General features: G+C 45.5%; 2 protein-coding genes across 3 annotated transcripts; both read right to left on the bottom strand.

The window, feature by feature from the left end:
• Positions 1-9,733: 9,733 nt before the first annotated feature.
• Positions 9,734-14,947, bottom strand: LOC125525475 (pentatricopeptide repeat-containing protein At4g14050, mitochondrial-like). Of its 2 annotated transcripts, XM_048690482.1 has the most exons (3): positions 11,866-14,947; positions 11,189-11,307; positions 9,734-10,478 (listed from the first exon to the last, which is right to left on the bottom strand). In XM_048690482.1, exon 1 carries the CDS (start codon positions 14,904-14,906, stop codon positions 12,102-12,104), a length of 2,805 nt encoding a protein of 934 aa, XP_048546439.1. In that variant the 5' UTR covers positions 14,907-14,947; the 3' UTR covers positions 9,734-10,478; positions 11,189-11,307; positions 11,866-12,101. The 2 variants fall into 2 exon arrangements, with proteins under 2 accessions (XP_048546439.1, XP_048546433.1); XM_048690476.1 differs by lacking the exons at positions 9,734-10,478; positions 11,189-11,307 and adding an exon at positions 11,478-11,767.
• Positions 14,948-19,533: 4,586 nt separating this feature from the next.
• LOC125525466 (putative leucine-rich repeat receptor-like protein kinase At2g19210) lies at positions 19,534-24,804 on the bottom strand. The gene is made up of 13 exons (XM_048690468.1): positions 24,532-24,804; positions 23,850-24,399; positions 23,217-23,707; positions 22,925-23,063; positions 22,772-22,843; positions 22,575-22,646; positions 22,041-22,121; positions 21,755-21,918; positions 21,393-21,661; positions 21,186-21,312; positions 20,984-21,049; positions 20,556-20,748; positions 19,534-20,293 (listed from the first exon to the last, which is right to left on the bottom strand). Exons 1-13 carry the CDS (start codon positions 24,617-24,619, stop codon positions 19,795-19,797), a joined length of 2,811 nt encoding a protein of 936 aa, XP_048546425.1. The 5' UTR covers positions 24,620-24,804; the 3' UTR covers positions 19,534-19,794.
• Between the last annotated feature and the right edge of the window lie 2,577 nt (positions 24,805-27,381).

The following is a 27,381-nucleotide window of genomic DNA, read 5'->3' as shown; positions in this document are numbered from 1 at the left end:
GCTAGCGGTGTCTCGAATCTGCGTGCCACTAATTGTCTATGTGCTTGACTTTGTTGATCAGTTAGATTCTGCGAGGATCGGCTATGGACTTGTGAGGATGGGTCTCTTTCCTATGTGAGCTATCCGGCTCCTCCTTTCTCCTTTCGGTCAAGCACTCACGCTCAGTGAGTCCCAACTTCAATTCTTTGACTTCTTATAATCGCTCATGATATATACATTATTCGAGGCTACCTTTAACCACGGGTCAGCAGGGTTAGCACAATGACATGCAACATGCATGTTGCACAAAGCATGTATATCATCCAATTCGTACGTGAAAGAAGTAATGATATAATTTTTACTTTCCTTTGTTCCAAATTACTTGTCGTGGCCCTATTGTTCCGATGGAGAGAAGAACCTATAATTAGCTTTTCAGAAAATTTTCAAACAAACAATTTCAACAATTTTTTATTTTATTATGTTCAACTTTATGTATTCCTCTATCCATAGAGTACATTAAATGTATAGAAATGGCTATAACAGAGTTGATACATCCATACATGCGACAAGTAATTCCGAACGAAATAAATATATCATACATCTTAAATACTAATAGTTTTATCATTGATTATATGCTACCTTAAATACGTATTAGGTCCTATATATATATGAAAGGAGGGGTATGAAAATTCGGAGAAAAACCACTTGTCCCAAAAGAGAAAAGCCACTTGTCCCAAAAGAGAAGAGGGCACAACCCATCAGTTTGGTAGGGGGGTGGCTTGGCCCTCTGATGATCTATATAATCATAGCTAGTGATAATCAGAATTGTGGAGGGTTTTTCGCCTGAATTCTTCGAACGAATTTTGAATTTAAAATTAAACAATTTTAAATTATACTTCCTTCGTCCCATAATATAAGGTATTCAATGTTAGAGTCAGACGAGACAGTTCTTTGGACCCCGAATCCAGCAAGGTCCTCACCAATGAATCCGACTCGCACAAAGTTCAGGGGGAGAAGGGGCAGCTGTTGTAGGTATGGATTGACAGATAGGCCGTGGGCAGGAAGGTGGATCTCAACGTGCATGGCTCGTACGAAGAACTTGCCTTGGCCCTCGAGGGCATGTTCACCGTCTCGTCCGCTACCACATGGTACCGAGGTTTTTTTTTAGGGATTGAAAGCGGGTGAAGAACGCGAGTTTATGATCTGTGGGGCATAAATTCTATTAGTTTTGCTTAAGCACATCTAGATGTGCACTAAGTATTGCACATTTAAGTCCTATATCATTGATTTTACACTAAAATTTGTGCAAGCATTTTTTTTCTTTCTAGCTTGATTGAGTCACTTAGATGTGCAATAACTAGAGCACATCTAGATGTGTAACACCCCGTATGTAATTTACCCAATATGTACTCCAACTCTTGCCGTTTCCGGCGTTAAGTTATTTTATTTTCTCGGGTTCGGGTTTTACCTCCGTGTGTTGTTATCGTTGCCATGCATCTCATATCATGTCATCATGTGAATTGCATTTGCATACGTGTTCATCTCATGCATTCGAGCATTTTCCCTGTTGTCCGTTTTGCATTCCGGCGCTTCGTTCTCCTCCGATGGTCATTTCTACCTTTCTTTCGTGTGTGGGGATTAAAAATTTCCGGATTGGACCGAGACTTGCCAAGCGGCCTTGGTTTACTACCGGTAGACCGCCTGTCAAGTTTCGTATCATTTGGACTTTGTTTGATACTCCAACGGTTAATCGAGGGACCGAAAAGGCCTCGTGTGTGTTGCAACCCAATACCCCTCCAAGTTGGCCCAAAACCACCAAAACCCTCTCCATCATTTAGAGCGTTCGATCACGATCGCGTGGCCGAAAACCGCACCTCATTTGGACTCTCCTAACTCCCTCTATGCCTATTTAAAGACAACCCCGAATTTCTCCTTTCCCTTCCTCCCAAAACACTAGATCCATCCACACCCGCCGCCGCCGGACAAAGTCCGCCGGGCCGGACATTGTCCGACCCGCTCCGCCACCACCACGTCAGCCCGCGAGCCCCACATCGCCGCCACTCCCGCCGAGGCCCGCGAGGGCCCAAGGCCGGCCCTCTCCCGTCGCCGCCTGGGCCAGAGGCGCCCGCGCTGGCCGCCTCTTCTCCTACCTCGCCCCGCCGCCGCACGCCGTTCGCCGCCCGAACTCCGGCGTCGCTCCGCCGCGCCGCCCCATCCCGCCGGACGCCGCCCCTCGCCGCTGCGGTCCTCGCCGGCGCCGCCCGCGGCCACCCCGGCCCGCGTCTCCTCCTCGACCTCCTCACCGGCCGGCCCCTTCCAAATCCGGCGGTTCTTGCTACAGTAACTCCGGCGAGCCGCATCGGGAACCGTGCAGATCTCAGATCCAAAATTGCATCGGGTTGACTTTTTGCCCGAAACTCTAATATTTTTGGCTATGTTCATCGTGTCGTAACTTTGCATCCGTAGCTCTGTTTTGGGCATATAGCATATCAAAATGTTCATCTGAGAGAGTACATCATTTCGTCTCATTGCATCATTTTCATTTGAATTCATCTTGATGCCAGAAATTCTGTTAGAAGATTGCTATTTGAGATAATTGTCAGATCTGATCCTCCAATTAGATATTTGTCATTTTTGCCATGATTATTGTGTGCAAGATATGCCCCTGAGCTCTTCATGAGTTTTGTTATATGTTTTTCCATCTATTCAGAGGTGCAACCCATGTATTTTTGTGATGTGTGTGGTGACTAGCACAAGTTTGCAAAGTGGTGCATTCGTTAATGCTGATTTCAGAGACAGCATTTCCACTAAGTCATTGAGCTGTTTATCTCAATATGCCATATGTTCATGTTGATTCCTAGTGATCCGTGCCCCTTTTGAGGATGATCAGTAAGGATGTTTTGTTAATCTTGTAGTGCTCTATCCATCCATGTCTTTGTTTGCATTTATGGAGCACCCTATCTTGAGTCAATCGAGCTCTACTTTTGTCATTTCGTGAATCTCGGCAGATTGTCTACTTGTTAGCGATTTTGCCGGGGATGTTGTAGTTGATCCGTGCATGCTATGTTATTGTTCTTGCCATGTCTAGCTTGTATTTTGTGTATTCTTGATGGGTGTATGCTTAGATTATCATGTTTTACTCTGTAGTGAGTGCACCGAGCTCGTAAACATGCCTACTTGTTATCTGTTTCAGCATGCTACAGTTTTTCACTAAGTCTGAGAACTAATTATGTTTTTGCCATGTTCACATGCTTGCAAATATATTTTCCGATCCCTTTTGGCTCAAAGTCACTAAGGGACTTTTGTTAAGCTCTTTGAGTAGCTCCATGCCATGCTTTACTTTGCCATGTTCAGGTCATGTAGCATATTGTTTTCATGCTCCAAAGTGTGCTACCTGATCTGAAATTCCAGACAAGTGTTAATTTTACTAAGTTTGAAATCTGTTTGCCAAATGCATTTTTGCCATGCTTGTTTGAGCCTGTTAATGGATGAATTGGAAGTGCTAGTCTTTTGTTAAGCATCATGAATGTATCCCTGCCATGGATTTTGTTGCCATGTTTGGGTGCGGTAGCATGTTCATCTTGTTGCATTTAGATGGCTACTTGCTGTAAATCGCAGAACGTGGTCATATTTGAATCGCTTGCCATTTCCAAACCGTAACTCCGATTCCGGCGTTCTTTCTATTGTTTTCAAGCGATTTAATCTCATCTTTCCAGTGGCACACTTGGATTTCCAAGTTGAGGCCAGGTTCATGCATTCCTTGTCAAATCTTGCATATGCATCCCATATTGCATCCCGCATAGCATATCATCTTTGCATCATGTTGTTTGAGTTCGCACGTGGTTGATTGTGTCCTTGTTGCTTGTTTGTCTTGTTTGGGTAGAGCCGGGAGACGAGTTCGCTAACGAGGAGCCCGTTGAGTTTGCTTTCGAGGATCCAGTCAACTCTGACAACTTTGCAGGCAAGATGATCATACCCTCGAAATCACTACTATCTTTGCTATGCCAGATGCTCGCTCTTTTGCTATGCCTATGCTATGATGCCTACCACTTGCTTATCATGCCTCCAAAATTTCCATGTCAAACCTCTAACCCACCATGTCCTAACAAACCGTTGATTGGCTATGTTACCGCTTTGTTCAGCCCCTCTTATAGCGTTGCTAGTTGCAGGTGAAGATTGGAGACCGTTCCTTGTTGGAACATTATTTACTTGTTGGGATATCATTATATTGCCATGTTATCTTAATGCATCTATATACTTGGTAAAGGGTGGAAGGCTCGGCCTCTCGCCTAGTGTTTTGTTCCACTCTTGCCGCCCTAGTTTCCGTCATATCGGTGTTATGTTCCCGGATTTTGCGTTCCTTACACGGTTGGGTGATAATGGGAACCCCTTGATAGTTCGCCTTGATTAAAGCTTTTCCAGCAATGCCCAACCTTGGTTTTACCATTTACCACCTAGCCTCTTTTTCCCTTGGGTTTCCGGAGCCCGAGGGTCATCTTATTTTAAACCCCCCCCCCCCCGCCAGTGCTCCTCTGAGTGTTGGTCTACCTGTCAGCTGCTGGTGGCCACCAGGGGCAACCCTGGGCTGGCCTACCCGTACCTAAGACAATCTGAGTGTGCCCTGAGAAAGAGATATGTGCAGCTCCTATCGGGATTTGTCGGCACATTCGGGCGGTGTTGCTGGATTTGTTTTAACTTGTCGAAGTGTCTTGTTGTACCGGGATACCGAGTCTGATCGGAATGTCTCGGGAGGAGGTCTATTCCTTCGTTGACCGTGAGAGCTTGTCATGGGCTAAGTTGGGACTCCCCTGCAGGGTTTTGAACTTTCGAAAGCCGTGCCCGCGGTTATGGGCAGATGGGAATTTGTTAATGTCCAGTTGTAGATAACTTGAACCTTAACTTAATTAAAATGAATCAACAGTGTGAGTTACCGTGATGGTCTCTTCTCGGCGGAGTCCGGGAAGTGAACACGGTGTTGGAGTAATGATTGCGCAGGTTGCTCTCTAGTTTCTCGCTCGCGCTTTGCCTCCTCTTCTCGCTCTCTTTTGCGAACAGGATAGCCACCATATATGCTAGTCGCTTGCTGCAGCTCCACATATTTACCTTGCCTTACCCATAAGCTTAAATAGTCTTGATCGCGAGGGTGCGAGAATGCTGAGTCCCTGTGGCTCACAGATTACTTCCAAACCAGATGCAGGGCCTGATGATTCCGCTCCAGATGACGCGCTTGAGCTCAAGCGGGAGTTCGACGAGGACTCACGCCGATACTACGTGTCTTTCCCTGATGATCAGTAGTGGTGCCCAGTTGGGGTGATCGGGACCATGTCGCATGTTGGGTTGTTCTTTTATTTTGGCGCCGTAGTCGGGCCATGAGTGTTTGAATGTTGTAATGCTATTTATGTACTTTGATTGACGTGGCGAGTGTAAGCCAACTATGTATCTACCCTTTTATGATCTATATTACATGGGATGTTGTGAAGATTGCCTAACTTGCGACATTGCTTTCAATGCGGTTATGCCTCTAAGTCGTGCCTCGACACGTAGGAGATATAGCCGCATCGAGGGCGTTACAAGATGTGCCCTAGACAAACCCAAATTTTATTGATTGGCTCAAAGGCATGGGAGTTAAGAGAGGAATGAGAAAGCCTCTTGTACCAAAAGAAAAGAGAGTTTAATAATCCATCAGTTTGGTATACAATCGAGGTGTATAATGGAGGGTGGGGGGGGGGCTTGCCCCCCTCTATATAACCAAAGTTTAGCTTTGCATGTTACTGTTGCTAAAGTCTTTAACTAGGATTTTGATTGTATTAGATTCAAGAGATGTTTTTATGGAGAAACTCTTACGATGTGGAATGAATTACTCGATATGAGTGGCCAAGTTACTCTGTCGGAGGAGGCTCACAAAGTTAAATGGCTTTTAACTAAATCTGGATCCTTCTTGGATAAGCCGCTTTTATCATTGCCTTATAGTTAGAGTTGTTGCTTTTCCTTTTAAACTTCTTTGGAGGTTGAGAATGCTTCTGAAGATATAAGTGTTTATATGGTTAGTGATCAAAGGGAGGATCCTAACCAAGGATAACTTATCTAGACGAAGGTGGAAAGGATTAATTTTTTGCGAGTTTTTCGGTGTCTCTGAGAGCATTGATCATCTATTATTTTCATGCTCTTTTGTTAGGTTTTTATGGAATGTGATCTGAGGTTCGCTGGGTAACCTGAAATTACCTTTGTTGATCTTTGTCAGAACTGGATACCATCCTATTCTGGTAAGGACAGGGATGTTGTTTTTATTGGTGCTTCTGTTTTGATCTGCACAATTTGGAAAACAAGGAATAGATCATGTTTTCAACGTGTTTTCCTTTTATATCCTATCAATGTAATATTTATCATGTGTTTTTTGTTGGATTCCTGGGTGATCTGCAAAGAAAAAGAGTGCAAAAAATGCTTAGGGAGGTTTCCGAGAGGCTATCTTTGGTAGAAAACGAAGTCTACAAAAGAGCGTACGGCCGGAATCCTTCTGCTCAAAGATCGTGCTTTGTCTCTACCTGAAAAATTGGGCGGCTCTGTAGTGCGTTCAGGTTATATAGACTTGCTTATTGTTTTTGGCTGATGTGCAAATTGTAAAGATGTTAAAAGTCTGCTCTCTCTCTCTCTCTCTCTCTCTCTCTCTCTCTCTCTCCCCGGTAGTGGGCAGTTTGGCATCCTATAGATGTGATTATATGTCTAGGATGTAGGTTGTTCATCAGCAGGTGAGGTGACACATCAGGTCTGTGGAAAAATGGTGTGGTGTTGCGTTTTGTTGCATCCAGACTCCTACTTTCATAATGGAAATGGGGCCATGTGGCCTCTTTTATCCAAAAAAACCAGCGTTGCAGACATAGCTAGTGATAGTGATGCTATGCGCTTAATCAGTGATACTACGTGCTTAATCAGTCAGTGAGTTGGGCAATCAACCGGTGCCGTTGTCATGGTGGATGCAAGTACGTGTACATGAACCCGGTGGGTCGGGAGAGGGACGTAGACGGACGGTTTCCTCTCACTCTACTATGGCTATCAGATAGGCACGGACAAAGATGCCTGTCGTCATGGACAAAGGGTGTTGTTCGCAGTGTTGTCACCATCGGTGCGACGGACAAGCAAAGGGAGTAGGAGAGAAACATCCCCCCTAATCCCTCCCTCTCTTGCGAGTGCTTTGAGGCTGCAGAGGCAGGCAGAACTTGGAATTTTTTTTTAGTCGTTGTTGCAACTGTGAATCGACTGCTCATGTACCGTACGGACCGAGGAACGATTCCTGGACGCATCCTCCTAGTTTGTCTGTTTGTTTATCCGGTGACCATGGAGGGAGTCGCATGTCGTGATCCAAGCCCAGCCCGGCCCTATCCGATCAGCACGGCAGCAGGGCGGCCCGAGCCGTGAAAATGGACGCAACGCCGCGGGTTTTTTAGCCGGGAAACGGCGAGCGGGGCGCGCGGTTTGACCATGACCATGCCATGCCACCAGCGGCTGCCGGGAGAGGGAGCGCGTCGGGCGCGGGCACGTCGGCGGCGGCGGCAGCCCAGGTAGGCAACTCTTGCACATACTTCTCGCCCACGCGAGCCCGCCACCGCGGTTTCGGCGCCGTCGCTTCGCGTGCACCGCTCTTGGCTTAGGGCCGTGGCAGGTGTCTATCTGCAGGTGGCGGCCTCCCGCTGCTCGGCTGACGCCAAGTTGAGGGCGGCCGCATGCAGCTTGCGTCTCCTTGTTTTATCGATCCACCAACACGGCTGCGCGCGCTTTCGCTTTCTCTTGCCTCGACGCGATCTGGTGCTTTCTCTTATACACTACTATGATGATAAGGGTCTTGTCGTTCTGCCAGATTTGTTGTAGCACGAACGCTGGCTGGACGGCATAACGCGAAGCTCCGGCTCCCTGAAAAGATGGATGGACGGATTGCTGCTGCTGCTGCCTGACGGGGACTCGGAGGCCGTCGGCGCACCCGCGCAGTCGTTATCGCTTCTCAGGTCCACCACTGATAATTGGCCGCTTCAAGTGAACCTCGCATGGTTTAGGTTTCATGGGCTGAAACTAGCCCATCAGGATTTCAGCCACGGATTCTGGATTTATTTCAGACTTCTCGACAATGTTTGTTTAGTGAACCTCACAATGGTTTGGATGTGTACGTACGTGAGCGTCTGCGATTGTACTATCTTAGGAAAAAACCATTGGCTGGCTGTGGCCTGGGGCGGAATGTACTGGAATGCACGGGGTGGCTATGGAACGGTGCTCCATACCGTACCGAAAATGTTTTTCGAGTGACCAACGATATACCGCTTCCATTATTAGATTAGTCGGCCTGTTGGACGACTTCTGCTATTTGTTTTTTTAAAGAAGGCATAAAATTTACCTTGTCCATTAGTCAAGAAGAAAATAGAGTATGGTTACTAATGACCCTTAGACACCATATGAGGGATTACTCTCGCAACACATTGACTCTAGTTTCTTTACACCCGCGGTGATCCATACATAGGCTCGCCTTGGTCATGATGATGTTGAGCAAGATTTTCATCGGGCGCTCTTGTGGCGGAACATACGTGCCGTTCTCTCATTTCAAATGGCCTAGGACACAAGCATGGTAAGGGGAAGCCATGGCTTTTCCATGAGGGATGTCCACACCTGTTATATACTTGTCCACCAATCCTTGATGAAGCCCGCCAAAGACCATGAAGATGTGTCCATATTCTCAAGGTGAAGCTTCTTAATGATCAAGTTTCAAAACCTAAAGGAGTATCGACATTTGAAGAAATCTTGCATTCTTGTTCCCTCTTGCAAAGGAGATAAAGACCACAATTTGTCCATCCCCGCTTGGCCAACCTATTGACAGTCCAAATCCTATCTTAGATTGCCAACCAAGCAATGAAGTTAACATGGAATACCTGACGGCGATGGTTGTTGAGGCATAGAAAAAGTTAAGGTCCTCCTCTTCACATGGAATTCCCGTGCCAACCCACATCTTGGTTGGTTCCTTCGAGTCATACCAAACCGTACTGATGTGGCCGGCAAACGACCTCCCAATTAACCTTGCATCTCGCACCCATCGTCCTATCGGAGCCGGGCCAAAGGAATGCCCATTCAAGCTTGTTAACATCATGTAGGGAACTTGGTGGAATAACGAGAGGCGTGAAGTAGACCGTTTGGGAGGCGATCACAAACTTGACAAGGGTTGAACCCAATCGTAGTGATGTTTTGGCCTTAATTCGTAAGTGACCAACTTGTTCGCAACTTTTTCCTCAAGAAATTGCACCTTCTTCAATTGCCAAACAGAGAGCAGGAGGCCCAATTATCTCATTGGGGAAAAAGTTCTAGACGCTGGCAAGCTTTGAAAAATATGTCCCAAGTATAGATGATCCAATCTCTGAACTTACTGGGGAGCCCTCTCTGTCGGAGGAAAGCAAGGATGTATTCCCACTTGGGAACGCTTCCTGCGATCATAGTACGTACAGAATTTGGTACTACTGAAAACAGAGGCTCGTAGTTTAGATACGCACAAGTGGAAACCTATATTCTACTGCCTTGCCTTGCACGGCGGGCTGCTATCATATTGACGCGAATGGCTTTGGTTATGCATCGCCACATGCACATATATATATTTTTGGACTGAAGGAGCTCCACTCCCATTTTAATTGGAACCACATGCAGCAGGGTGGGCAAAGTCAGATGCACCATGCTGCAAACTCCCAGAAAATCACCTCTGCATCTTACGAATCATCTCTGCGGTCTGCTACATACGAATGAACTGACACTGACACTCAAGGACAAAATAAGGCAGGATTGTGAACAGCCTTACACATTCCACTATATAGAACTACATTTGAATCTTCAGTACAGAACTGCTAGAATGTTACGTAGTACTCGGAGTGATTTTCACTACAGAACTACTAGAATCTTCAGTGTTAAGGGAGAAGCTAGGTAGGAGACTCAACACACTTGATTCATCCATCGACGGGGCGATATATACAGGTTACACGGAGCGCCGTCGGGTGATCGTGTGCCACTACTCAGACCATCGTGGTGTACACAGGGGCTGGTTTACAACTGCTGTACATGTACTATCATACGTACAGTCTATCATTCAGGAACTACTTTTCTCCAATTTATTTATTCAGTTACCTACATTTGACTAGAGTAAGGGTTGAAACAGATTTGGCATAAATTTGCAGCACCGTCCATTTACCTCTCCCACGGGCACCATCATTTTTCAAAAAGTCATACGAGTGTGGTCACACATCGTTTTGAATCTCCCATATAGTTACAAAAGCTGCAATTTAGGATGCCAGCAAGCCTTTTGAGTAAGACAAAAGGTTAGCTTCCACCGATAATCTTGTCTAAGTTATCTTCAGAGCCAGATCATGTGTGGGGTCTGCAAACTCTCAGTTTACAAGAATATAAAGGCCTTTCGACATAACCAGAATGAGCACCCATGATAGATGACACACATAACATCACTGTCATTCAGCCATAGTTCCCTGCCACAACCAAAAAAGAACAACGGTGATTAGCACATCAAATTGAGTACAAGCAATTCAGACAATTGAAATCTTCAATGCCACATTATTGTTTAAACAATGTACATGTTGCTGAGAGAGACAGACATCATGGTGGCGTTGCTAGCCTATCCTATACCAGGGCTGCCAACTAGCTGGAGCAGAGTCGAGCTCATCAAAGCTCGAATTGACTCAAGCTTGATTTGATAAGGATCGATAACTCTACAAATACACATATATGACTATACTATAGGCTCGATCATGCTCAGCCTCAACTCCTACTCCTAAGGCCGAATTATTCTGTAAATACACATATATGAGTATAATATATGGTCGAGCTTCGTCTGGCACACTAATGTGGTATATTACACAAGTATTGAATTTGAGCCTAATCTACACAAGCTCGATCTCAGCTCAACTGGGATCAGGCCAAGCGTACAATATGCTCGAGTTCCACCTGGTAAGGCTTGAAATGGAATACATACATATGTTATATTATATACAAGTATGGATTCGAGCCTAATTTAGACAAGCTCGATCTCAGCTCAACTGGGCTCGAGACAAGCTACAATAGTTTGTCAACTCAGAACACTTTTGACAGCCCTAGCTATGACTTTATTCATAAACAATTGAACCTCAGCGAAGAAGAACATTATGGCCAACATGATAGAACTGAATGAGGTATGGGTTACCCGAAAGTTTTGTTGTATTATGGACCCCATACTTCCAATCAACAATATGCTTTGCACGTGCATTATGTAATGCCCTGAATAAATCTTCAGCAGATTTATCCCGTGTTAACCTACAAAAACTGCAGCCAAAAGTTATCCATATGTGTTAGTCACATCTCTAATGGTTTCATTTGGTAGAGAGCATGTCTGTCCAAGCGTCAACCTAGGAAGAGGTATGAATTCAGTATCAATTTCTTCTCTTGACGAGCCATAGGATCCCCCCGCACCCCCCCCCCCCCCCCCCCCCCCCCCCCCCCGAGAACACACAAAAGCTTTGCGTTTCATTGCATTGATAGAAAAGAATCCTATACAACACTAAGACTAGGCCGTTACACTGAACGCGCATGGTAAGAGAACAGGAATTAGGCGACATAGGAAATGTCTCTTTTCATCAACAGTGTCAACTTGCCTGCATACAGTTGATATACATTGATTGTTTATCTGTCATGCAGCATCGCGCTCTTGCACGAACAATCAGATGTTGTTTAAGTCTTTCAGCTGCACCTATCCAGCTTCCCTTTGTTTCCTGTTTGCTTTTCACTACCATGCAAAATGGTCACAAGGTTTGCTGTTGAATAGATTGATAATTGACATGCAGCGAAAAGCAAACTGGATAAGCATATATTTTAAGCACTCACCAGATTCCAATCCAGGCGCTTCTAGGGGGTTAACAGACTGTTGACTATCTCAATATTGCATCCACGAACCCGTGGCAGGCCACAGCATAGCAACATAGTCAGCCAGTATACTCTTCTCTGCTTTGTGTGTTATAACTCAACAAAATCTTCTGAATGGCAACCCAACATCTCATCTGGAATCATCAGAATGTATCTACTTTGGGGCTTATAGAAAAAAAAGAAGTCAAAACAGGGTATCACCAGAAGTCACCACATGAACAACTTCCATTCCTAAAATGATGAAACCGATTTCCGTCCCTGATGTCAATATCTCTCTTGGTGACATGTGACACAAACTTGAAGAAAGTGTGACAGTCACCACATATCCTAAGGTTCTTCATTATCTGTATAGGCATGCCCTGGGGTGTAACAAGAAGGCCATAAGCAACAGCAAGCTTCTCACTGTGATACAGAAGGGAACTCTCCTTCTGCTCTTCATCGATGTCATGGAGAACAAATTCAGTGTCAGGCACATAGCCTGTAGTCCTTAACGAAGTGTACAAATCCTGGAGGGTAGATTCTATCTCTTCAATTTGCTCATGCTGTTTATCCCCAGTGACAAATGAGTACACTTTGTTCCTAATCTGCATCCAGCTACAGCCAGGCTCTTTTGTGACACCTTGTTGTTTCATAATTCTCCGTACCTCCGCAACTTCTACCCACATCCCTAGAGAAGAATATATATTTGATAACATGACATAGTTGCCAGAATTTGATGGCTCAATAACGAAGAGTTTCTCAGCAGCCCTTCTACCGATTTCCGCATTCTTGTGAATCTTGCATGCCCCAAGAAGAGCACTCCAAATCACTGCATCTGGTTCAATAGGCATATCATATATAAATTGTTCAGCTCCTTGCACATTACCAGTTCGCCCAAGTAGATCCACCATGCACGCATAGTGTTCCAGCAGAGGAGTCAGTCCATAATCCCTGCTCATTGACTTGAAAAATTGCCAACCTTCATCTACCAAACCAGCATGGCTGCATGCATTTAAAAGCCCCACAAAAGTGACCTCATTTGGCAACACCCCTGCAGATTCCATATGTTTATACATCTTGATGGCTTCTCTTCCAAGGCCATGTTGTGCACAACCTGTAATGAAGGAATTCCATGTAAATATGTCCCGTTCCTCCATTGAATCAAAAACCTTATGAGAATCTGCCGAACCACACTTGAAATACATTGACATGAGAGCATTAGCCACTATAAGTTCTGAATCCCTTCCATGTTTGATGGCTACTGTGTGAATTTGTTGCCCAAGCTTAGGAGCACCAAGACTTCCACAAACGCTGAAAAGTATAGTTAATATCGGGGAATTTGGTACCTCATGCTTGTTTAACATTATTTTGAAAAACTCCACTGCCTCATAGCCCCGCTCAGCCTGTGCATATGCAGATATTATCGTAGTCCAAGAGACAACATCCCGACTGAGCATATTGTCAAATATATGTCTTGCATCCTCCAGCATATTATTGTGTACAAGTGCCGAAATAAAGGAGTTCCATGACACAGTGTCTTTCACTCTCATTCGATTAAAGACTTGTCTCACATACTCCATGTTTCCGCACTTGCCATACATAGTAATGAGAGCATTACCAACATAACTATTGAACTGGCAACCGGCCTTAACAGCCAGTGAATGCACTTGTTTTCCTGTCTTGAGAGCTCCAATATTTGAACAAGCAAAGAAGCTACTAGTCAAACTAGATAGGCTAGGTAACATCCCATTCCTATGGAGCGCTTGGAGTAAATCCAAAGCTTCTTGACTCCTTCCATTCTGTGCATACCCTGCAATCATTCCAGCCCAGGATATTGTGTTCCTGAACGGCATCCTATCGAACAGCTCCTTTGCCTCATCAACCATTCCATTCTGCATATACCCAGTAATCATGGCGTTCCAGGACACAACAATAGGATCAGGAATCTGATCAAATAAAATCCTTGCATCAGTAATCCTGCCACATCGAGCTAAGCCTGTGAGCAGTGCGGTCTGGCATGGAATGGACTTTACAGGGTCTCTTTCATAGACAGCAGTAGCAGCATTGATTCGACCACCATGAGATAGTGCAGCGATCATAGTTGACCATGTGTACTCATTCCTCTCTGGCATACCCTCGAAGAATTTAATGGCAGTGTCAAGCGCACTTGCATCCCTGGTATATGCATTTAACATCGACGTCCCAATGACCACATCACTCTCAAAGCCTGTCTTAAGGGCTAGAGGGCGGAGGCCCTCTAGAACACCAAGATGCCGAAGACCCGTCACGGCTAAAAGCACAGACGCGAAGTTTGACTGGTCTGGTGCCACGCCTTCACGGTGCATCATGCGAAAGATGTCCCAAGCCTTGCGATGCTGCTCGATTCTAGCATACCCAGAGATAATCACTGTCCAAGAAACCAAGTTGCGCTCTGGCATTTGCTCAAACAGATGCCATGCATCCACCATCTGCCGGCTGTGGCAATACCCGGTGAGCATCGAGTTCCACGACGTGACATCCCTGCGCGGCATCGCGTCGAACAGCCTGTGCGCCATGGTGATGTCCCCGTTCCGGACATAGCAGCTGACCATGGCGTTCCACGCGATGGTGTTCCGCTCGAGCATTCCGTCGAACACCCTGCGGGCGTCGAGCACGCGGCCGAGGCGGGCGTACCCCGACAGCAGGATGGTGCTCGTGCGCACGTTCCCTCCGGAGATGGCGTCGACGAGGGACCTCGCGTCCTCGAGCATCCCACTGTTGCAGTAGGCGGAGATCATGGTGTTCCAGGCGAAGATGCTGCGGTGCGGCATGGCGTCGAACACCTCCCGGGCCTCCCGCAGGCGGCCGAGCCGCGCGAGCTCCTTGATGCGGTCGGTGTGCGCGCTCCTGTCGAGCACCCGGTGGGCGCTCCTCGCGGGGAGCGGCGCCGTGGCTGCGGCGGTGGCGGTTGCCGCGGCGGTGAGGTGGCGGCGGAGGAGCAGGCACCGCGCCATTGGCTTGCTCCATTTGGTGGGGAACAGCATCAAAAAACCGGAAAAACGGCGAATTATGGTGGTGACCTACATTTGGGCCCACATGTCACGGGAAGTTGGGAACAAATGCACCTGTTAAGATGGGAACTGAAAACTGTCTTGGATAACAGGGACACGGATTACTCATTACCCGTCTCCACTTCTGGAAAACGTAGAGTAATTTTGTAGATTCTACAAAGAAAATCACACCCTCGGGCGTGCTTAGAGGGATGCTTAGTAAAATAAATCAAAAAAAAATCTTAAACATTTGTCTTAGATCTACAACATAGATATAGTAATACTATCAAGACTAAGTTCATGATAAATTTAAGTTCAATTAATCATATTACTTAAGAACTCTCAATTAGATAGACATCCCTCTAATCCTCTAAATGATCACGTGATCCATATCAACTAAACCATGTCCGATCATCACGTGAGATGGAGTAGTTTCAATGGTGAACATCACTATGTTGATCATATCTACTATATGATTCACGCTCGACCTTTCGGTCTCCGTGTTCCGAGGCCATATCTGTTATATGCTAGGCTCGTCAAGTTTAACCTGAGTATTCCGCGTGCGCAACTGTTTTGCATCCGTTGTATTTGAATGTAGAGCCTATCACACCCGATCATCACGTGGTGTCTCAGCACGAAGAACTTTCGCAACGGTGCATACTCAGGGAGAACACTTATACTTTGATAATTTAGTGAGGGATTATCTTATAATGCTACCGTCAATCAAAGCAAGATAAGATGTATAAAAGATAAACATCACATGCAATCAATATAAGTGATATGATATGGCCATCATCATCTTGTGCTTGTGATCTTCATCTCCGAAGCACCGTCATGATCACCATCGTCACCGGCGCGACACCTTGATCTCCATCGTAGCATCGCTGTCGTTTCGCCAATCTTATGCTTCTACGACTATCACTACCGCTTAATGATAAAGTAAATCACTACAGGGCGATTGCATTGCATACAATAAAGCGACAACCATATGGCTCCTGCCAGTTGCCGATAACTCGGTTACAAAACATGATCATCTCATACAATAAAATTTAGCATCATGTCTTGACCATATCACATCACAACATGCCCTGCAAAAACAAGTTAGACGTCATCTAGACCTCTACTTTGTTGTTGCAAATTTTACGTGGCTGCTACGTACTTAGCAAGAACCGTTTTTACCTACGCATCAAAACCACAACGATAGTTTGTCAAGTTGGTGCTGTTTTAACCTTCGCAAGGACCGGGCGTAGCCACACTCGAACTAAAGTTGGAGAGACTGACACCCGCCAGCCACCTGTGTGCAAAGCACGTCGGTAGAACCAGTCTCACGTAAGCGTACGCGTAATGTCGGTCCGGGCCGCTTCATTCAACAATACCGCCGAACCAAAGTATGACATGCTGGTAAGCAGTATGACTTATATCGCCCACAACTCACTTGTGTTCTACTCGTGCATATGACATCTACGCATAAAACCAGGCTCGGATGCCACTGATGGGGAACGTAGTAATTTTAAAAAAACTCCTACGCACACGCAAGATCATGGTGATGCATAGCAACGAGAGGGGAGAGTGTGTCCACGTACCCTCGTAGACCGAAAGCGGAAGCGTTAGCACAACGCGGTTGATGTAGTCATACGTCTTCACGATCCGACCGATCAAGTACCGAACGCACGGCACCTCCGAGTTCTGCACACGTTCAACTCGATGACGTCCCTCAAACTCCGATCCAGCCGAGTGTTGAGGGAGAGTTTCGTCAGCACGATGGCGTGGTGACGATGATGATGTTCTACCGACGCAGGGCTTCGCCTAAGTACCTCTACGATATGATTGAGGTGGATTATGGTGGAGGGGGACACCGCACACAGTTGGGAGAGATCAACAGATCAACTTGTGTGTCTTGGGGTGTCCCCTGCCCCCGTATATAAAGGAACAAGGGAGGAGGAGGCTGACCCTAGGAGGGGCGCGCCAAGGGAGTAGGATTCCTACTCCTAGTAGGAGTAGGTTTCCTCCTTTCCTAGTCCAACTAGGAGAAGGGGGCAAAGGAGGGGAGTGGAGAAGGAAGGGAGAGGGGGGCCGCGCCCCAAACCCCTTGTCCAATTCGGACTGGGCTTGGGAGGGGCGCGCGCCACCTCCTGGCTGCTGTCTCTCCTTCCCACTAAGGCTCATTAAGGCCCAATACTACTTCCCTATATTCCTGTAACTCCCCGGTACTCCGAAAAATACCCGAATCACTCGGAACCTTTCCGATGTCCGAATATAGTCGTCCAATATACCGATCTTTACGTCTCGACCATTTCGAGACTCCTCGTCATGTCTCCGATCTCATCTGGGACTCCAAACTACCTGATGAGGACATCAATACCATTGTTACACCCACAGCCCCTACTGTTACATATACTAGACCAATTACTAGAGCTCGCGCACGCCAATTAAATTACCAGGTACTTTCGTTTCTTGGTAATGATTCTAATGTTCATGAGATTATGATGCTGCCTAAATTGGATACATTTGTTTTGCTTACAAATGAAGGGCCTAGGTTGGAGAAGGATGAACATTGGAGCAAGAACACGCATGGAGTTGATGGCATGTGCAAGGGGATCAAGAACAGAGTTACAAGTGATGATTTCAGGACTTTGAAGCCGCCATAAGGAGTGCATGAAGCCTTGGACGAAATATACAAGATGCCACTTCATAATATTCGTCCATAGGCTATTCTAGGTGCTGCGTCACCTTATTAATGGGCCAGGCCCATGTAATTTCGAAATACTTAAGTATAGGCTATTTTTAGAGTCTGTATGTGTGGGGAAACAAGAGTTAGGGTTGGTTTCGGACCCCACCCTCAAGGGCCACGAAATTTCCCCCTCTTCCTCCATATATACATCCCTTAGGGCGTCGTTTAGACTTTGGGTTTTGTTTAGATTAAAAGTTCGCCATAGCTGCAACTTCGCGTACTTCGTTTGTGTCCAACGACCAGACCAAGACGTCACAGAACCCCACCTTGATCAATAAAGCTTTCATCTTATATTCGCAATATCCCGATTGCAATCTCAGTTTCTTGCTTGTTCTTCGTTTGCTCGCAGGAAACAGACCCTCGTGGTCAGGTTGATCGTGCTCCGGCGTGGTCAATAACCCTCGGAAGTTGGTTTAGCGATTGCTAAGGCACGACGTCTCGCACGTTCATAGTCGGATCGTCAAGGTCGACTCCCACAGAAAACGATAGCCACCATCTCATCGAAACATCGGGACACCTTAGCCTCTATCACTACCTTAGGTACATCAAAACACATAAACTCATAATATAACCGTCATCGAACTTTAAGCATGCGGACCTACGGGTTCGAGAACTATGTAGACATGACCGAGACACGTCTCCGGTCAATAACCAATAGCGGAACCTAGATGCTCATATTGGTTCCTACATATTCTACGAAGATCTTTATCGGTCAAACCGCATAACAACACACGTTGTTCCCTTTGTCATCGGTATGTTACTTGCCCGAGATTTGATCGTCGGTATCTCAATACCTAGTTCAATCTCGTTACCAGCAAGTCTCTTTACTCGTTCCGTAATACATCATCCCGCAACTAACTCATTAGTTGCAATGCTTGCAAGGCTTATAGTGATGTGCATTACCGAGTGGGCCCAGAGATACCTCTCCGACAACCGGAGTGACAAATCCTAATCTCGAAATACGCCAACCCAACAAGTACCTTCAGAGACACCTGTAGAGCACATTTATAATCACCCAGTTACGTTGTGACGTTTGGTGGCATACAAAGTGTTTCTCCGGTAAACGGGAGTTGCATAATCTTATAGTCATAGGAACATGTATAAGTCATGAAGAAAGCAATAGCAACAAACTAAACGATCAAATACTAAGCTAACGGAATGGGTCAAGTCAATCACATCATTCTCCTAATGATGTGACCCCGTTAATCAAATGACAACTCATGTCTATGGTTAGGAAACATAACCATCTTTGGTCAACGAGCTAGTCAAGTAGAGGCATACTAGTGACACTCTGTTTGTCTATGTATTATGTTTCCGGTTAATACAATTCTAGCATGAATAATAAACATTTATCATGATATAAGGAAATAAATAATAACTTTATTATTGCCTCTAGGGCATATTTCCTTCAATATTTACAGTTCATCCACTTGCAGCTATGGCAATGACCAATATATAACTTGCATTTTCTGATCTTCTTCCTCTACAGGCGTTCTGGTTAGTATTTCCGCAAAAAAAAGGTGTTCTGGTTAGTAGCAATGTATAATTTTGTTTAGCTATAGAATACATATTTTTCCTTGGTATAAGCAAATAAGATTGATTACGCCCTTGATATGCATTTCTGACACTAATTACCTCGTCGAGCGGAAATTCGTCTAGAATACCTCTTTTAGAAGCTTTGGACCCTCATTTTCTAATGTGTGTCCATTAGGCAAGGTGTGAGGTGACGTCCGGGGTCCAAAAATATCTGAATGATGACGAGGAATGAAACAGATGGAAAAGAGAAGTCTAGACATTACGATCTTTATACATTTTTTTATTAAATCATTGAGGCAACATGCCTATCGTATATAACATAAACAAGCAAAATGCAAAACTGGCATAAAACCGTATTAAAAGTCACCAAAATCTGATATTTCGATAGAAGATTCACTAAATGGGGTAATATGTGTCACAGAATGTACAACTACAGGGTAAAAAGTGGAATTCACTCTTCATTTTAAGACAAGATACACTGTAGAAGGATACACGTAACAATATATATATTTGCTCTTTTTCCTGGATGATGCATCATCAATTTTTGTTGTTCTCCAAGTAAAACAAAACCCTGCAATAGAGAGAAGGAAATAACTCATTGTACTTGTCCTCTCCTCACCTGGCGACAGGACCAGTAGTCATGGTTGGAACCCTGCCTAAACGCTCCACCTCAAATACATCATTGCTATGGCTCGTACTAGCAGACTGGTTAGTGGCGTATCGATTATAACTTGAGAATGGGTCGCTGCCACTGGCCATGTAAAACTCAGGATCCGTGCTGCCACCTTTGCAGCGCACAGTCTCGAGCTCGAGGCACTCTTGCAGCTGTACCACCACCTCGGTCATTGTGGGCCGTTGCGCCGGTGTTTGCTCAGTACACTTGAGAGCAATGCCCGCTGCTTTCCACACGCTGTTGATGTCGTGCTCTCCATGCATGCGCGCATCCACCACGCCCTCTATGTTTCCCTGGGAAAGCCGTTCCTGGACCCACTTGGTGATGCTTGAAGGTTCCGGATTATTCAAGATGCGAGGCTGGCCCGTGACTATTTCCAGCAACACTACTCCAAAACTATACACATCAGTCTTATTAGTCAGCTGCAATGTTGTTAGGTACCTATAAAAGTGTGAAAAGCATTGTGAGTTTAACTTCGCCAAGAAAAGTTTTGCACATCTCCTATAAATGAATAACGTGTAGGATAACTTCCTAATCGAAAGGATCAGGTCATGATCATCGATCCTAGAAGATAAGGTACATCATGTAATATATGAATTATGCTACCTTTGGACAACTAAATAAAGTATAGTACTTCTGCTATTAATAAGTGGCAAGATGATATTATAGCATTATAAGCAAGAATTTAGAATAGCGCACTTACTCAGGGGCAATGTAACCATGCGTGCCAACCAACCTGGCTGTGGACACATGGGTATCATCATCGCAATTGAATGCCTTGAGTAGGCCAAAATCCGCAATCTTGGCCTCAAGGTTCGCATTTAGCAAGATGTTTGATGTCTTCACATCCCTATGGATGAGGGGTGGATTGCAGCCCTTGTGTAGATACTCAAGCCCTGCGTGCACAGACATGAGATAATCATCCAACCATTTTTTTGAAAAAGGGCATTTAGTGAAGCATCAAAGTGATACAAAACACAATGAACATACATCCGGCGTTTGCATAGCTAGGATGGCCACATCCAACACCACACACACGCGCGCGCGCGCGCGCACACACACACACATAGTCTGAGCTTTCTAGCTTCCAAGTGAAATGTCATGAAGAAAAATCTGAATTTAACAGCTTACCTTGTGCGGATTCCTGTGCAATACGAAGTCTCTGTGCCCAGGTTAATGTTGTGTCGTAGTGTCTGCCTGCAAAAAGATCGTCGCATGAATAATATATTTGGTAGATATTCCTACAATTCTCTGGGTCCTTGGGTCTTTTGATATTCTTAATTGACAACATACCAATGTTCTTCAAGTGTGCACACTTGGGCAATTTACATACCTCTCAGATGTTCATGTAGGGCTCCTTCGGACATGTACTCGTACACGAGGGCTAGGTGCTCTCTATCGTTGCAGTAGCCAATCATGGTTACAAGATTTTTGTGATGAATCTTAGCTAACGTCTGAGCCTGAACCAACAAAGATCAATGCATTACCAAATCGAGAAGAAAACTTGATTTCCTACAGCATATACTTGAGCAAATCTTACCTCGACCAGGAACTCTTGTACACCTTGAGCTGATGACTCAGACCGAAGCTTGACAGCCACCTGGGTGCCATTCTCCAAGAATCCATCATAGACTTTTCCAAACCCTCCTTGGCCGATCACTCGCTGGAAGTTGTTCGTTATGACCTTTATTTCCTCGTACGTGAATCGCTGATTGTTCAGTTGCAGCGAGCTGTCTTTGTTTCTATTCCAAGAGTGCGACAGGGTAAAGCGCGTCTCATTCTGCGGCTTGATGCTGTTGCTTGTTGTTCCTTAAGAAACCAATCACGCAAACTAAGGTCCCTTAATCATTTCATACTTACATTCAGAGATATAAACTTCTATGTTTCAGGCAAGTCTCTCACCTTGCCTTCTCCTTCGCATGCACATGAGCAACACTAAAAGCAACACAATCACGAGTACTGCAACTATTGGAATAGCAACATAGACAGGAACCATTGAATTGCTCTTCTTCTTTGGAGGCACACATGAATTGCCATTGCTGCAGAGGTCCGGATTGTTATCGTATCTAGCAAAACAAAGAATGAGAAGCTACATCCATATTCTGAACAGCATGCCTACCTTCAGCTAAGAAAGTGAAAACCATGTCGAAAATAATTGCAGAAATCCAGATGCTAGTGGGGCACTAACCTTAGAGTTAGGAAGCCATCTTGGCTTTTTTTCAGAAGCATGGAAGGAATTTCTCCAGTAAGCCGGTTTCTTGTCAAATCACTGGAAGAATGGAAAAGAAGTCAAGATAGTGTCCTAGTACCTACTATCACTAGATATAGTATTTTCCTGTCAAATACTAAGCGAGAAAATGAAACAAAATAGTGTTGCACGTCAAAACAAATGATGGATATGTATTGGGAGATGAATCTGAAAAATGCTATAATCATATAACGTTAATTCAGGACAAAGATAAAACATCATGAGTCTCCGATATGTATTTATGTCTAATAATCCTCATATGAAGATGTTAGTAAAAACTAAAAACTTAAAGTATCCTGAAAATATATTTTGTTACAAATTCAATCATATAATTTGTTATTCACCCAATTAATTTGAATGCCTTTTCATATGTTAAAAAGTCAAAGTTACAGAAGTTTGGCTGCAACATCAGTTTATACACAGAGGAAATAAGTAGTGGTAAAAAACTAAAAATATGAGAGATTAGTTACTGACAGAAGTGTAAGCGATGACAATTGTGAAAGGGTGTCAGGAATGGAGCCGGTGAGATTGTTGCGAGACAAATCCCTGCCAAGTGTAATTAAGTTCTGTCACTCATTTTGCTTTGTGTGTAGTCACTTGTTGAAATGTCTAGAAAGACAAATATTTAGGAACGGAGAGAGTAGTATGGAATGGTTTGATAATCTCCTTACAGGTATTGTAAACCTTTGAGATCCCGAAAAGAAGACGAGATATTGCCACCCAGACCCATTGAAGACAGATTCCTGCAGTGTATTTATACAACAGTTCAGATAATAATTCCAGAATTTGCTGGACCATTTCTTCACCGAAGATAATTAACTCACAAGCCTTTGACAGTTGGTGGTCCGGAGAGAGCGTAGCCGCAACTCAATCCATCCCACGCAAATTTCCTCGGCGCGCAGGGATCCCCCATCCAGTTCTTCTTCACCCGGTACTTGTCTCTGACCGCCGTGACAGCAGAAACTGTTGCATTTCTCAGTAGCAACACACAAATTAAAGTTATTATAAGCGACCTAAATCAGCTGCTGAAATTCATTTGCTGGCTAGCTATCTATCTATCTAGCTAGCTAGCTTCATGATCCCATATGTATGTATCTGAAAGTAATAGCCGGTTACCATCCTGAGCGGCCGTGGGTACGCCGGTGGTAGGGAGGACCGAGAAGACCTCGACGGCGTTGATGATCGGCGGGAGCGTCGAGTTCGCGGTGGCGTTCAGCGAGATCTCGTACCGGTCGAAGCCATGGACAGGTTTGCGCTGGAAGACGGCGTCGGTTGCCAGGTACGCCGGCGTCATGACGTGCGGGTACGAGAGCTCGCCGTTGGTGGTGATGTAGAACCCGCGCACGGCGTCCTTCTGCAGCTCCGCGAAGTAGAGCATCCAGGAGTACCCGGGGACGTGGTAGTTGGCGTTCCGCACCGCGTCCCACGAGAAGCGGACGGGGGAGGAGGCGTTGGCGGACGTGACGGCGGTGCGCATCACGGCGGAGGGCACCTCGAAGCTTTCGAGGTTGTCTTCCACGTTCTCGGCCGTTGAGATCTCCAACCACTCGTCCGGATGCGGCTTGGTCCACGGGAGCCATACCCGGTCGTAAGCATCGTCCGGGTACCTGCATGTGCGCCATGGGAAAGTCGTAGCTAGGTTACCCTACGTGCTATTTTTGCAAAGTTAATTAAGATGCATGCATGCTTGATTGAATATATGTTGGACTTTGGAAAATTGTAGTCTGGTCTGCTCATATATTTCCTTACCTCACAGTCTTATTAGTGCCAAAGCTGGACCTGGTGATAAGAACAAGCCCCTGCGTCGCGTTGACTTGCGGGTAGAGCGTCGTCTTGAGGGGTCTTAGGGCCAGGCTGGTGATGAATGGCGTCCCGGAGCCGGTGTTCACGAGACATACCTGCACAGTGCCGCCATAGACGTAGGCGATGACCTCCACGATCAATGGCATGTCGGCGGCAGTGATGTTCACAGTTTTCCAGTAGTTGACTCCGAGATAAATGTCGAAGATGGGCGGACTATCGAGGCCGTCGTAGTTTCCATACATGAAAAAGGCACGGATGAGGTAGTTGGGCCCGGCCGATCCTACAGGGTTGATCGTGTAGCAGTTGCGCACGCCGATGGGGAAGCTGCGCACGGTGTGCCAAGTCCAGCCCATCGTCGGGGTGATGTACTCGGTGGAGATGTTGTGGTTGGTGCCGGTGTTGGTGAAGCCGGCGTCCCCGGTTGCCCGGAGCTTGGTGACGTTGTCCATGTAGCCGGGGGAATTCTCCGGCAGGCCACAGTCTATGGTTATGAAACCTGCACGAGCACGCAACAAGCAGTTACGGAGTTGATTCGTGCATATATGGCGAGTGGCCTAGTGAGTGTTCTGTCCGGCCGGGAAGTGAAAATGTGTACAACTCAACAAAAGCGAGAGAATAAGGAACTCACTGGCTAACTTGTCGACCTGGCCATGGACCTGAAGAACGCCGGCGAGGCCAAGAAGAAGCACTAGCTGTAGCAGCCACCGGGCCACCATTGTTCTTTCTTGCTCTCGGTGATGGTCGTCCCAACTGATCAATGGCACATGTGCCAGCAGCTAGTTACACTAGCTAGAACTTAGCAAGTCGGGAAGTTCATTGGGATAGACACCATCGAGCATATAGTAGCACGTAAGTCGTCTACCGCTGGGCGGATTAGTTGGGAGTGGGAGATTAGTTATTCTAACACCACATGGTAATGACTAATGAGCTCATTTGAGAAGTTTGCCCACTTAATGAGTTCATATGGGAAGCTTAACCAGTTGAGGCATATCACATGGGTTATGAGTTGACTTGCATACGCCCAGCTCGGGAGGATCAGCTGACTGCAGACTTTTTCCTGACCTGTTCATTTGATTTCTATGGAATAGGGGTGTGCGTAGATGATCACGGTGGACATGTCGTGCCAGTGATTATTTCCGTTGAGCAATTAATGAAAAGGGGGTGCCAGGTTGGGGAAAGACAAGGTCATGCCAGTGATTGATTTGCGTGAGTATAGTGCACTATATGATCTGACATGACATTCCGCGACAACCGCCGGAAGATGTTTGGCAGGTACGCGGTACACCCACCATAGCCTTGCGGTGTTATGGTTGAGCCTAATAGCTAGATCAACCGTAACACCGCGAGGCTACCATGGGCGTATACGCCGCACTTGGTGATGTGCATACTTGCCTCTTCTGGATCGATTGGTGGCTCGACGGGCACTCAATCGCGCCATGTGTGTTTGCCCATGTTTCGCATCGTCGCCGCAAGGCTTGCTCCATTGCTATCAGGCTGGTTGATTGCTTGCGGATACAAAACATTCATGCCGTGCTCGGTCCTACTTCCACAGTTGAATACATTGAGCTCTGGTGTCGTCTTTGCTCTGTTCAGCTGTCTCGTGTCCTAGATAGTCCACAATTACTGGCACAACTCTACGTCTAGTTTGGAGAGGCTGAGATTCAACTCAGAAGACAAAGTCTCCCCTATTCTTCCCGAGGTAGCATCTATCAAACTTCTCCCAATCACTTGTGGTAGATCTTCAAGGTCATCTCCATGACCTTTACACACATGTTCTTCGATAGTCCGCAATTACTCTTTGATGCTCTAAACAGACACCTAACACTCTAGTGGATGCACAGTCCACAAGAGTAATAGGTTATTTTATAAGCTTTGACTAGTTAATCAGTGATGCTCAATCACTTAATAGTTTTTAGGGTCTGGTTTTTTTTCCTCTGTTAGGATTCTCACAATCCCTTCAAGATGATGAATTGCTCAGACATACTCTTGTGAATTCTCTTATGGAGCAACCAACCATCGAAGGTTGAAGTATGGTGGCTATTGATAGTCAGGATCAATCTCGACGGATGATACGACCGTTGGAGGCATTGGCCAACCAACATACATGCAACATGTGGCGAAATGATCGGATTTCAAAATGCAAACGATAGATTGTCTTGCAGAACAAGTCATTTGACTCTTTTGCGAGGACTTTCACTTACGATGTCTCGAAGAACATCATCACAGACACCTAAGAGAAGCAAAAACGCATCAAAGAGATGTCAAAGTCTTCACTCAAAGAAATAGGTTTGGATTGACCACACACCAAACACCTAAATCTTAACTTTCACTTAGACCCCCCTCCCCCCCTTAATATACGGTTTGCCCTATGACTTAAAAGAAGAAGTAACTAGAAAATCGAAGTCTTCACTACGCTTCATATTCCTCGCAGCGAGCTGATTGTTCCTCGAACTGGTATTCCGAAGATATTCATTATTACCACAATTTTTAGGGATCATAACTCTCATGTTAAACCAAATCCTCAGGGACTTCTACCTGTGTATACTCACACATTAGTTCCATAATTGTTTGGTCATTAATCATCCAAAACCCACTAGGGGGCACTATATGCACTTACATTATGAAAACATATATGATTCAGATATGATATTATATTACTCGGTCCCTACCTAGTAATAAGGATTAAGCATAGCAAAGTCATGGAAACATTAGGTCAAGAACAATCATCATACCAGGGATCAGAACCCTGAACATCTAGACACTACTACATGACTGACATCACTCAGTTATCATCCATCTCATATGCCTATAACGGATTACACATGGATGGGGGAAACATGATGTAGGTGATGGAGAAGAGTGTGATGGTGTTGATGGTGATGACAGTCCCATCTCAGAGAAGAAATTAGACTTCAGAAAGGCCAAGAAATGAAGGTCAACGACGACGGTGGACATGCAAGTCAAGAAAATTAAAATCTACCAAAATACCCTTGTCATCTTTAGGACATATGGTCTAAGCCAGAAGATGGGAGCTAGGGGGCATTTGGGACCCACACGCCTTAGGGTTACGGTGCGTCCAGATGGTGTGTGGGCCCCATGGTCGGCCCAAGTGACCTCCTTTGGGCGACTTTCCTCTTCTGCGTCAAAATTCCCGGCATCTTTTTCTTGCATTTTTTTGGCAAAGTTTTAATACATGCCATGTAAATGACAACATATGCACTTATGCTAAAATGGCATTAGTTCGAGATATATTATTCAATAAGGACAAGTTCATAGGAGAAGCCTTAAGAAAATTGGTCCAATAGATAGCTAGATTTTGGATCCATCATCTACTCGGTTGGAGCATATATCCAATGAGTTTTTTACCAAGCATAGATGGCAATTTAGTCCACGGAGTGGTCTTCCATCACCCTAGGTTTTTCTTTTCTTCCTTTCTCAAACCATGTCGCCTTTTTCCATCTATTTTGTATGTGTTGGA

This window comes from Triticum urartu, chromosome 1 (genome assembly GCF_003073215.2).
Source record: "Triticum urartu cultivar G1812 chromosome 1, Tu2.1, whole genome shotgun sequence".
In the NCBI taxonomy this organism is placed as follows: domain Eukaryota; kingdom Viridiplantae; phylum Streptophyta; class Magnoliopsida; order Poales; family Poaceae; genus Triticum; species Triticum urartu.
The sequence above is the reverse complement of the archived record's forward strand: the minus strand, read 5'-3'. Positions and strand labels throughout refer to the sequence as shown.